General features: G+C 39.8%; 1 protein-coding gene across 8 annotated transcripts in view; it reads right to left on the bottom strand.

Annotated features, from left to right (window-relative positions):
- invs (inversin) overlaps positions 1–12,308 on the bottom strand; it is a 356,685-nt gene that overhangs the window by 305,984 nt on the left and 38,393 nt on the right. For 5 of the 8 annotated variants that reach the window (XR_007956423.1, XM_052016840.1, XM_052016843.1 and 2 more), the window contains exon 3: positions 8,294–8,429. Coding sequence is in view for 4 of the 8 variants with exons in the window: in XM_052016840.1 (XP_051872800.1) it covers positions 8,294–8,429 (136 nt within the window). In the remaining 4 variants the exon portion in view is untranslated. Of the gene's footprint in view, positions 1–8,293; positions 8,431–12,308 lie in introns of those variants that run through there. The other 3 variants (XM_052016845.1, XM_052016847.1, XM_052016846.1) reach the window with 1 other exon arrangement.

The following is a 12,308-nucleotide window of genomic DNA, read 5'->3' as shown; positions in this document are numbered from 1 at the left end:
CCTCTCTAATACTTGCATTCCCACTTTCCCAATTCTGCAAGAGATATATATATCTCACACACACACAGTCAAACTGAGTTGAGTAAACTCGGCCACTGGTGTAAAGCCTTTAGCATCTTCTCTTGACTCCTGAGGTCAATGGGGAAGGTGACCTATTTTTGGCCCCAGCCATCTGCTTTATGCGGCTGTGAAATGCAGATTCTGATATTTGCCCAAAGCAAACAAAGTGCTACAAAAAAAAAAGGCAATGGTAACTTGGAGGCCAACCAGCATGCTTGCCTTCCTTATCCAATATGCAGTATGCTCTGATGGCAGGGGCAACAGGAATGCGTTGAAAGCTCTAATGAAGCTCATCACCCTGAAATGTTAACTCTATATCTTTTTTCCACAGACGTACTGAATGTTTCCATTATTTTTTTTTAAATCGCACAGATCTCTAATTCTTCTCATGCACTGCTTCTCAGATTTGTCCAAGAAAGTAACTTTCAGCCTGAAGGCCATGTGTGGCTGGGAGCAGTTTCAAGCATTTACCTGCAGAATAGCACAGAAGCAGCTGTGGGTAGTTGATGTTGACCTTCTGAGTCCTCCAACTAGCTCCATCAAAACAAAAGGAATTGTGACATTTGCACTTTGGAAAAAGTTTATTGATAACAGGACTTGCATTTACATTGCGACTTTCATAACCCCAGGGTGTCACAAAGAACTTTACAGCCAATGATACATAATTTGGATGTATAATCATTGTTGAAATATAGGAAAAGAGTGAAGGCAACAGAGGTGTAAAGGTTAGTCAACTGACAGCACACTAACTGCTCAAAGAACTCTGCAGTTAAATTTTGTTGGTGATATAAACAAGCATCCACAATTACAGATTAAAATAAGACAATGCATATAAACTAGAGTTTGTCATCTTTGGAGTACAACTCTGATGACTGAATTACAATTGCATATTCTAAAACAAAACTCAAGTTAAAAATGTGAAAGATAATGAACAGCACATGGAAGGTAGGGGGCATGTGATTTTACTCCCCCCACCACCCCTCCCCCCCTTCTTGGCTCTATAGGTACATTGGAATAAAATCAACCCTGCTATTATGTTCAAAAATATTTAAGTCATATATATATATTGAATATCAATTGTCTGTCAATTTTCTATCAACATACAGTGTAAAATATTGACAGACAGAGATATAAAATAGAGGGCAAAAAGTAAAAATGATGATCTGGAAAAAGACTTGGTATAGAAGACCTGCCACTTTCAATCTAAAGAAACAAATTAAGGAAGTAGCAGTGTGAAATATAGCTAGGAAAGAAAAATATACAATTACAATACCAGTTTGGAAGGAGACAGTCCCTCAGAGAATGTGAATTAATCTTTAGTTAATGAAAGGGTTTCTTTGATGTGGCTTTATATGCTTAAGCATCACTCTACTGAGTAGCAAAGAGTGAAAGGTTAGCATTCCACTTTAAATGTCCAAATCAAAGGTACATTAATGAAGCAGATGCACAAATCAGAAGCCACGAGAATCTTGACTCCAAAGATCAGTGGGAGAGAAGCTTCTAAAACAAGGTGAAACAGTGTAAATCAGGAAAGGACAACCCCTTCAGTTGCTCGCATGCTTTCTTCAATCTGAGAGGCGAGTAGGATAGTAGCCTAATCATTTGGCAACATGACATCTGATTTTGTGATAACTGATCACATTCCTGGACCCATGGTTTTCAACTTCAGCTCCATTCTCCAGTTCACCTCCTGACTTGAATCCCATTCTTCATATTCTCTCCCTCCCTACCCCCATTCTATTTTCTAACTCCTCATCTCTCAAGCCCTCATTCCCCATTTCACATCCAACTTTTCAAACCCCAGTCACACTCCCTCTCTCCCAACAATCTCTGAAAAGTCCTCAAACTAAAGTAAGAAAATAGTACATCAAAATTACATTACAGTACTGAAGAGCATGGGTCTACTTTCACAAAAGAAATGAGAATGTTTAATTTCCTTCTTTTACAATTGAGCAGCTGGGGTAAAATAAAACTTTAACCATGGAACTTAAACACATACTTAGACATTGGTCATCAGCCTTTCACCAGGAATGCAATTCTTAATGAGAAACAGAGAAAGAAAAAGCAGTTTTCTGTTGTTAAATTTGGTAACACAAGCAATTCGAACTCATTTTGGCTTCAGAGCTAACCCTAATTTTGACAAAGCTGTTGTTAAATCACTGTCATCCATAACAGGCAAAAATTCTCTTTTCCAAGTCACTGATAATTGGTTGAATGCTATTCTTCCCACTTAGCAGGAGGTTTACTTCATTCATTCCAATAGCAATTTAAAATTAGTAACAGCAAACCCAGATAAAAGTACGAGTTGATTTTGGAAATATGTTATTTAATCATAACCCTATCTCCAAGTGGAATTTTAAACATTATAAACAATGTAATTGCTTCTCTTTCCTTTCAACTTATTCATTCATGGGATATAGAAGTACCCGACAATGCTCGAATGCATCATCCATTCCTAAATGCCCCTGACTGAGGAGGCAATTAAGAGTCAACCACACTGGTGTGTCTAGAGTCATACATGGCCCAGACCAGTTAAGGATGGAAAAAGGGCAAATATGAACCAGATGGATTTTTATAATAAATTCGATAGTTTCACAGTTACCGTTACTAAACCTAGCATTTTAAAAAATTCGGATTAAACTTAATTACTTGTCAAGATTGCATTGAATTCATTACTCTTGGTCATTGCTCCAGTACTCTGGCTGCTAATCCATTAACTTAAGTCCTGAAGTACCAAACTAAAAACAGAAAGTGCTAGAAATATACAGATTGTGGAAAGGAAAACACAGTTAACATTTCAGGTCAATGACCCTGTATCAGAACTAGAAAAGTGAGAAAACAGAAAATGCTGGAGACACTCAGCACAACAGTCAGGGAAAGGAAGATGTTCTGATGAAGAGTCTTCAAACTAAAATATTCACTCTGTTTCTCTTTCCCCAGATGCTGCCTGACCTGCAAAGCATTTCTCATGTTCTCTGTTTTTATTTCAATTTCCAGTATCTGCAGTTTGTTGATTTTCAAGTGAGAAATCAAGTGTGCTTTAAGTTGCAGTAAGGGAGAAAAGTGGCAAAAGTGCCAACATCAATAGAATGCCTTTGATAGGGTAAAGACCAAGGATGGCCTCCAAAGGACCAAGGGGACCTGAAAGCATTATGTCATCTGAACACCTCCATTCTACACTAGGTGGTCTGAGGGTTCTCTGCTTCTTCCTTGAATAATGTTTCAACCAGTTTCCCTCCATCAACACTCATGTGAGCAACTGCTTCAAAAGAGCATCAATCATACAGGCGCCCAAGAAGAGCAGGGTGAGCTGCCTCAACAACTATCGCCCGGTATCACTCACATCTACTGTAATGAAGTGCTTTGGGAGGTTGGTTATGGCTAGAATTAACTCTTGCCTGAGCAAGGACCTGGATCTGCTGCAATTCACCTTCCACAACAGGTTTACAGCAAGACAGCCAGTACACTGGCTCTCCACTCTGTTTTGGAGCACCTAGGCAACTGCAAAACATACATCAGGTTGCTGTTTATCAATTACAGCTCAGCATTCAACACCATGATCCCTTCAGTACTAATCACCAAGTTTCCCTGGGCCTCTGTACCTCCTTCTGCAACTGAATCCTCGACTCCCTTATCAGGAGACCACAGTCAGTCTGGATTGGCAATAACATCTCCTCCTCACTTACAATCAACACAGGCGCACCTTGAGGATGCAAGCTTAGCCCACTGTTCTACTCTCTCTCCACTCATGACTGTGTGGCAAAGCACAGCTCAAACGTCATCGATAAGTTCGCCCATGACACCACTATTGTTCATAGAATCTCAAATGGTGACAAGGAGGTGTAGAGGAGTGAGATAGATTGGCTGGTTGAGTGGTATCGCAACAACAACCTCGCACTCAACGTCAGCGGGACCAAGGAATTGATTGTGGACTTCAGGGAGGGAAAGTCAGGAGAACACACACCAGTCCTCATTGAGGGGTCAGTGGTGGAAAGGGTGAGCAGCTTCAAGTTCTTGGGTATCAACATCTTGGAGGATCTATCCTGGGTCCAAAACATTGATGCAATCATGAAGAGATCACACCAGCAGCTCTAATTTGTTAGGAGTTTGAGGAGATTTGGTATGTCACCAATGACTATTACAAATTCTGTAGATGTACGGCGAAGAGCATCTTGACTGGTTGCATCACAGCCTGGTATGAAGACTCCAACGAACAGGATCGCAAGAGGCTGCAGAGGGTTGTAGACCCAGCCAGCTCCAACACAGACACAAACCTTCCCACCATCAAGGACATCTTCAAAAGACAGTGCCTCAAGGTGGCGGCGTCCACCACTAAGGACCCTCACCATCTGGGACATGTCCTCTTCTCATTTCTGCCATCGGGGAAAAGGTACAAGAGCCTGAAGACCCACACTCAATGATTCAGAAATCAACTTTTTCCACTCCACCATCAGAATTCTGAACGGTCCATGTATACTACCTCGTTATTCCTTCTTTTGCACTATTTATTTATTTTTGTAATCTATAGTAATTCTATGTCTTTGCACTGTACTGCTGCCACAAAGCAACAAATTTCAAGTCAGTAATAATAAATTTGATTCTGAACTTCTTTAATTCCACAACCTTTCTCCAGTTCAATGATGTAGCTACAGGATTGGCATGGATCCAAGCTACATCTCTCTCTTTGTGGGATATGTGGACAGTCTTTGCTTCAGTCCTACTCAGTCCCTCTCTCAAGTCTTCTTCAATAGATCAAGGGCTGTGTTGATGCTTCTTCCTGCACACATACAGAACTCAATAGTTTCATTGAATTTCCTGTCAATTTCCACCCTACTCTCACCTTCACATCTCTGACTCTTCTTCCTTTTTAGGATCCATCACCATCTCAGAGGATAGGTTAGCGTTCACTATCCAGTAACTGTCATGAGACTCCCACAACAATCTTGACTATACCTCTTCCCCTTGCATGCTCTAGAGTTTTTCCAGCTGTGGCCTATTTGCTCTGATGACATGCAGGTGTCTCTGAAATGTCTTCCTTCTTTCATCAGGATGTTGCCTGGATTGGAGTGTATTAGCTATAAGGGTAGATAAACTTGGATTGTTTCCACTGGAGCTTTGAAGGCTGAGGGGGTAACCTGATAGAAGTATATAAAATTATGCGAGGCAAAAATAGGACAGACAGACAGCTTTTTTCCAGGGAGGAAATGTCAAATACTAGAGGGTATAGGTTTAAGGTGAGAGGGGGAGTTCAAAGGAGATTTGCAAGGCCATTCAGAGAGTAGTAGGTGCCTGGAATGCACTGCCAGGGGAGGTGAAAGAAGCAGACGTGATAGCAATGTTTAAGAGGCATTTAGACTGACACAGGAATGGGCCAAGAAAAGAGGGATACGTACCACGTGCAGGCAGTTGGGATTAGTTTAGATTGGCATCATGGTAGGCACAGAAATGGCAGGCCCAAGGGTCTGTTCCTGTGCTGTACTGTTCCATGTTCTACCTGTTCCATAGCTTCCTTACTACTAAACTTAACAGAGTCCCTGACAATATCTCTGCTCTCAACTCCTTTTGCCCCAGATAGAGCAAGGAGTTCCTCTGGTCCTCACCTTTCATCCCACAGCCTTTGTATTCAACAGCTTACCCTTCAGGATTTCCACCACATTCAATATCCACGACCAGACTTATCTTCCTTTCTCCCCACTGTCACAAACCAGCAACAAAAGAAACACACTGAGCATGATTTAGTGTTAAAAACTATTTTATTAATCACTACTTATGATAATACGTAAAATAAAAGTAAAAATGTTAGTATGTTAGAATTCAAGAATGTTAAACCTCGAACGTTAACCCCAAAACTAAGCTCGTCGTGTGTGTGTGTGTGTGTGACAAAGTCCAAAACTCCCAGTTCCGGAATGGTTCTTAAAGTTCAGTTCCGCAAGCCATAAGGTGAAACATGAGCAAGGGCTTCTTCAACAACCACCGTTGTCTGAAGATAAGATGTAGATGTAGAAAAACATAGAGAGAGTACATACGAAATCCAAATGTTCCACGATGGAACCCAAACGACACTTCAGTGTTTACTCGGTAGTGACTTCCTCACCCCGAAAAGCATCCGAATCGTGGTCGTCCACACACAAATACCTGTTTCCTTCTACAGGTCAGCAACAAAGTGAACTCCACCGGATTACTTCCAACTTCCATACATGGATTTCAGTGGCAAACACAGTTATTGTTTCTCATCCATCGATAGAGAAAACAAGCAGGCTGGTGTCTCTCTCCCTTCTCTCTCTCTCTCTCCTTCTTCTTCTGCCTTCTTCAACCACGTCATTACGTCCTTTATCTTCTATTGACGTAAGCACACCCCACACACATACACACACACTCTCTATCTTAAAGGGACTTTCACTGAGTCCGTAACACCACTTTCAGAATTCTTAAGAGATCATTCTCTTTGCAACTCGCCTGGTCCACTCTTCAGTCTGCACCAACCATTCACCTTCTCATGGCACCTTCCCATGCATCTGCAGGAGATGCAATACCTGTCCTTTTACTTGTTCCCTTCCGGCCCTCCAGGAACCCAAAATGGCCCATTCAGGTGAAGTAGCATGTACTACATTTGGTGCTCAAAATGCCGTCTCTTTTGCAGTGGAAGAAAACAAATGAAAATTCAGTGACCGCTCTGCAGAGGTAACACTAAACTTCATCTGTCATATTGTCTGTCATTTTATTCTCCATCCCATTCCCACTCTGACCTCTGTCTGTGACCTCCTGTATTGTTAATAATGAGGCCAAATGTAAACCTGAGGAACACCACCTTATCTTCCATCTGGGCAATGTAGAATATCTTATCTTGTTCCTGTTTCCACCACCTCCTCTGGCGGCTCATTCCAGCAGTGAGTAGGATGTTCTTCTTATTTGGCTTTTCAGCATAGAACATAAAACAGTTCAGCACAGGAACAGACCCATCGGCCCACGATGTCTGTGCAGAACACAACACTGAATTAAACTAAATCTCTTCTGCCTGTACACGATTCATTTCCCTCCATTCCCTGCATATTCATGTGTCTATCTAACAAATCTCTTAACTACCACTATCGTATCTGCTTTCACCATTACCCCTGACAGCCCATTCCAGGCACCTACCACTCTCTGTGTAAAATACTTGCCCCACACATCTCCTTTAAACACCCCCCCCCCCCTTCACTTTAAACGCACGTCCTCTCGTACTTGACGGTTCTACCCTGGGAAACAGATTCTGACCGTCTACCCTTACAATAGACACTTCACACTTGCTCGGATTAAACTCCAATTGCCACTTCTCTGCCCATATCTGTAACTGATCTATATTCTGCTGCATCCTTTGACAGGCCTCTACCCACTCCACAACTCCACCAATCTATGGGTCATTTGCAAACTTACTAACTCACCCATCTACATTTTCATCTAAGCCATTTAGATATTGTTTGTGAATCACAAACTTTACTATAGTCATTCGAATGTGTTCACCAAGATGGATGAAAAAGTGAAAGTAAATGGGTTATCTTAATTCATGTTTTAAATAATATCAATTAAATATGTCTTTATAGATATTAATTACTTATTTCACTTTATATTGCAATTTTTAAAAATCTACTTCAACTGTTTCTAAGTGTCTGTGATTATCAAAGACATATAGGAAAAAATTGAAAAAGCCTTCTGACAGGATTAAGTGGCCCAGGGCTACGGCATCAGGATCTACCATCTGATGTATAGTTGCTGTTAGCAAACTGCTTCATTTTGTGGATAGCCATGACAGCGAAGTCTGGAGCTTGATTCATCTGATAAGGCTACTAAAAGTAAATGTAACCATCGGAACGACACAGGGACAAGACAGAAGTGTGGACCAGATTAAACACCACCCGGCCCAACACCAGTTTTCATCAAAAGCCTGACAAGTATGCACAGATGTAAGATTTTTGAAAAAGATGTAGATGTAGAGATAAAAATAATAGAGGTTCTACCACTGATTAAGCTTCAATTCATGCACACACTCTCCCACTGGTGACATCATTTGCTTTTGTATTTTTAAAGAAAATATATCAGGTGAAAATAAGGGCATTTGAATTTATGTTACCTTAAATATATTAAAAATATTTAATTTCCTTCATTTTTCTGAAGTCCATGCCTTTCCTTTAATCTAATAGAAATAAACGTACATTATGCATTCCTTTAGCATTGTACTATTCATAAAGTTACTCACCTGCTATGAGTTTATGTAATGCACACTTGTCTCCATTGACAGCAGCTGCATGTACCTGGGAGGTCAGCATCGAGCCATTCGGCACCCAATTTTCAGTGCCACTTGCACTCCTGTCAGGACGAAGCAAGGTTCCAGCCTGGAAATAACAACACAATTTCAGTCAAATAAGATGTGTAATTTTATCAAAGGAGTCAAAATTTAACTGAATAGAGATCGTAAATAAAAAACAGAAAATGCTGGAAGTACTCAAACGATTGGGCAGTAACTTTGGGGAGAGAAGATTTTTAGGTCAGGGACCTTTCACCAGAGCTAGTCAAAGTTTGGAAACCAGCACATTTTAAGTTGCAGAGGAGAGAATAAAGGGAATGTCTATGATAGGGTGGAGACCAAGAGAGACTGATCCAAACTGTGGTGAGGCTGGCTGAAAGATGGTGATATAGGCTTGTCACTTACATAAGAATACAATAAGAACAGGAGTAGGCCCAGAAGCCTGTACTGCCAGTCAATATGATCATGGCTGATGTACCCCAGGCCTCATCTCCTCTTCTGTGCCAGTTTCCCAAAGCTCTCAATTCCCTGATCTTTCAGAAATATATCCAGTTCCTCAAATATACTTCCAGTAATCTAAATAACTTTCCAGGGTACAAAATTGCAAAGATTCGCTACCCTGAGAGAGAGGTTCTTGGAGAGCGGGCAGGTTGAGATTTATCACAATTTAAGAAACATGGCAACCAATTTATACACCCTATCTTTCACAAACAGCAATAAGTTAAAGATCTGGTCATCTATTACAGTGATGGTGGTTGAAGGATGATTGTTAACCAAGACATTGGGGAGAATTTCCCAAATCTTCTCCAAAACAAAGCCATGAAGTCTTTTACATCCATCTAAGTAGACAGACAGATTCCAGAAGAGAGCATCTTTGACCCTGCAGAATTCTCTTAATATTGCAGTGTAAACTAAGGTTTAGTGTTCAATGTCTGGGGCATGCTTGAACTATAACCTAACTTTGCAGTGAGAGAATCATGAATGAACTACAGATAGCAACTGTTTAGCTACACTAACAGGCATTCTGACAACAGAAGCAGTTGGAAGATTAAAGGATAAGTTAAGACATGCTATTGACTAATTCATGCATTTTGACCATGTCTCATTATCAGTATACAATAATCATATTCTGCTACATTCGTGAATTTCCAGGACAAAATTCTAAAAACTTAACGCTAACCTCCAGTTTTGTCCAATGTACAACTAATTAGATCAGGAATAAATAATTCAACACAAAAGAAACTTGATTATTTGACCAATTTCATGCCCATCTTAATAAGTGCTACTGAAAGCAAGTCAGATTTCAACAAATATTGGTACAATCCTAAATAATTTTCAAAAATATTCAAATGAATTCTCTTTTTTCATATGTACAATACCAAAGATAGCTTTTATTGTTCAAGTGTCTGCTATTCATTCTTGTGTAATCATTGGGAAACACAGAGGATTTCCTCTTTTTTAAAATAAGCATAATGGAATTTATGAGAATACCACAAGTGGTCATTTATTACAGAAATCCAGATTTTTAGTGGTGTTTGAACTCATGTAATTTCATGCCTACCCCAACAAACGTCACAGATTCACCACATCATTACCACAGCATTCACTTCTCAGCACACTTGCGTGATAGGAACTCCTCAATTACTTAACCTCCCTCCCACAGTCTAAAACCTTAGCAACTGCTTTGGAATGCATCAAGACTTCACACGAAAGATTAGGAGCATTTGTGCCAAAAATCTTAAGAGTAAACACAATCATTTCTACAACTGTTGTACATATTAAATTGTTAAGCTGCTTGGAATATACTTTGTAATTAAGACTCTTAAACTTTTCTACCTCTCTAAATTTTTTCCTTAAACAAAGCTGAGCCATTGCACCTTAAAAAAAATAAGCAATTTTGGGAGAACTGTGAATCGTACAGACGCCATTTAGTATTTGATCTCAACATTATAATGCACTTTATCAAAGTCAGCTCTTGTACAGTAACTGCTTTTGTGTTTTGAACAGTCACTTTAAGAGGCAAGTTATTGATTTACCCACATTCCAAAAGGTGACACATTCAGGATAAATAAAGTAAATCATAGATATGTAGATCGAAACAACTGTTTGCACTATTCAACAGCTTTTAAATTTTAAGTTAGCATTTTCCACTCTCTCACTATCTTCCATCCCCTACAAATTAAGGAGGGAGATTATCACTTTGCTTTAACGGGACACCAAAGATTAAAATCGCACCCAATGAAAAACTACAACACTCACTCTCATTCCTAAACAGTAAGGTTTTTAAATTTGTTGATGCTTCTTTCACGTCACATCAGCAAGCAGCAATATCTTATATCAGGCTCACATTGAATGTTTAGCTTCAAAAACAAGTGCTGATATTTTAGATCAGCTGGTAGAAGACTGCCTTGTACCTTTAAAACAAAAGAAACTTATTTTCAGACTTAAGCCTGTTCATTTATGTTCTGTAACTCAATTCCCAGTTGAAAGGCTATTCAGGCAACCTAACTCCACAACTTCATGCAATGATCCTTCAATATCATCTCTAAAAAGGTACATGACAGGAAAAGCTCATCTCTGATAAAAATGGTTCTTTCTTTTGGGTAAATAAGTCTCCTGTAAAACTACATTGTAAAGACCCTTGGCAAAGCCACAAACAGTAACCTATGATGGACCACAGGTGTCCAAGTTCCAATTCACACTGAATTCAGAGTTCCTTACTTGTTTTCCCCCCTACCAACACTACTTCCCGATCTACCTTGGCTTTTGGCTCAGAGCTAAGTAACGTCTCAATTTTAAAATTATTATCCTTAATTTCAAATCCCTCAAAGCTTTCCAAATTCCTATCACCTTTAGTCCTGGAACTTTTGAGATCTATTGAGACAGCTGTCCTTCTTCACTGACAATCCCAAATTTAAATGGCTCATCATTGGCAGTCATAACTGCAGCTGTCAAGGTCCTGATCTCTGGAATTCCTACCCTAAAACTTTTTTTCCTCCTTTCTTCCTTAATACACTCCATAAAACATACTTCTTTAACCAAAGTTTTGGTCAACACATTAACATCCCCATATGCGGTACAGTCTCACTACCTTTTGCTTCAAGATGCTCCTGTGAAGCATTATGGGTCATCAATGCTAATGGCACTATGTAAATCAAAGTTGTTGCTCTGATGGTGGTAATAAAATACTTCCTTCTCTTCACCTGCCTTTGGTACACAAAGCTATCCTTTCCAATGCCTCTCTTCCATTGTCCAAGAGGGCAAGGCAGCACTCAATTGCTTCTATTCCATTCAGGTATAACTAGAGAATTACTTACAATGTCTTCGCTCCCCATTGTATACCATTATTGAATCAGAGTTGACAGAACAGAAACAGGCCCTTCAGCTCCATCTGAATGCACTTCTGAGTTGGCCTCCCACTTTTGATTAACTGAAGCTCATCCAACCCACGTGAAATGTAACAGAATTCCCTCCAAAAGAGTCATGCTTCATGAACAACATTGGCTTGAATTATTTCTGAATTCTCTTCTTTGTGTTCAAAATCCTTCTATGACCTCACCCCTTCTTACTCCTTTAATCTTTTTTAGCCCAACAACTCCCCTCTGGAAATTTTGACACTCCTCATGCCTGGCATTTCAAATATTCTTAATTTTTACTGTTTTGCCACAAATGCTTAACCTCTAAACTACAGAATTCCTTTCCTAAACCTCCCTCTCGTTTCCCAAGGCACTCAAACCTACATCTCACCTATTCTAATGGCACCTTATACTTAAATCTTGCATGTAAATATTCTGCTGTGGTATCTCTGGACATTTAACTTTGTTGACGGCACTATACAAATACTGAGCTGCTATTGATAGTTATAAATTAGCAATAAAACACAACCATAAGTTTGCTGTGAAGCTGCTGATTGAAAAGAGGACTTTAAATTCAGACATCATTGTCTTGCCATTAATGTTTCTCAGAC

Source organism: Pristis pectinata, chromosome 5 (genome assembly GCF_009764475.1).
Source record: "Pristis pectinata isolate sPriPec2 chromosome 5, sPriPec2.1.pri, whole genome shotgun sequence".
Taxonomy (NCBI): domain Eukaryota; kingdom Metazoa; phylum Chordata; class Chondrichthyes; order Rhinopristiformes; family Pristidae; genus Pristis; species Pristis pectinata.
The sequence above is the reverse complement of the archived record's forward strand: the minus strand, read 5'-3'. Positions and strand labels throughout refer to the sequence as shown.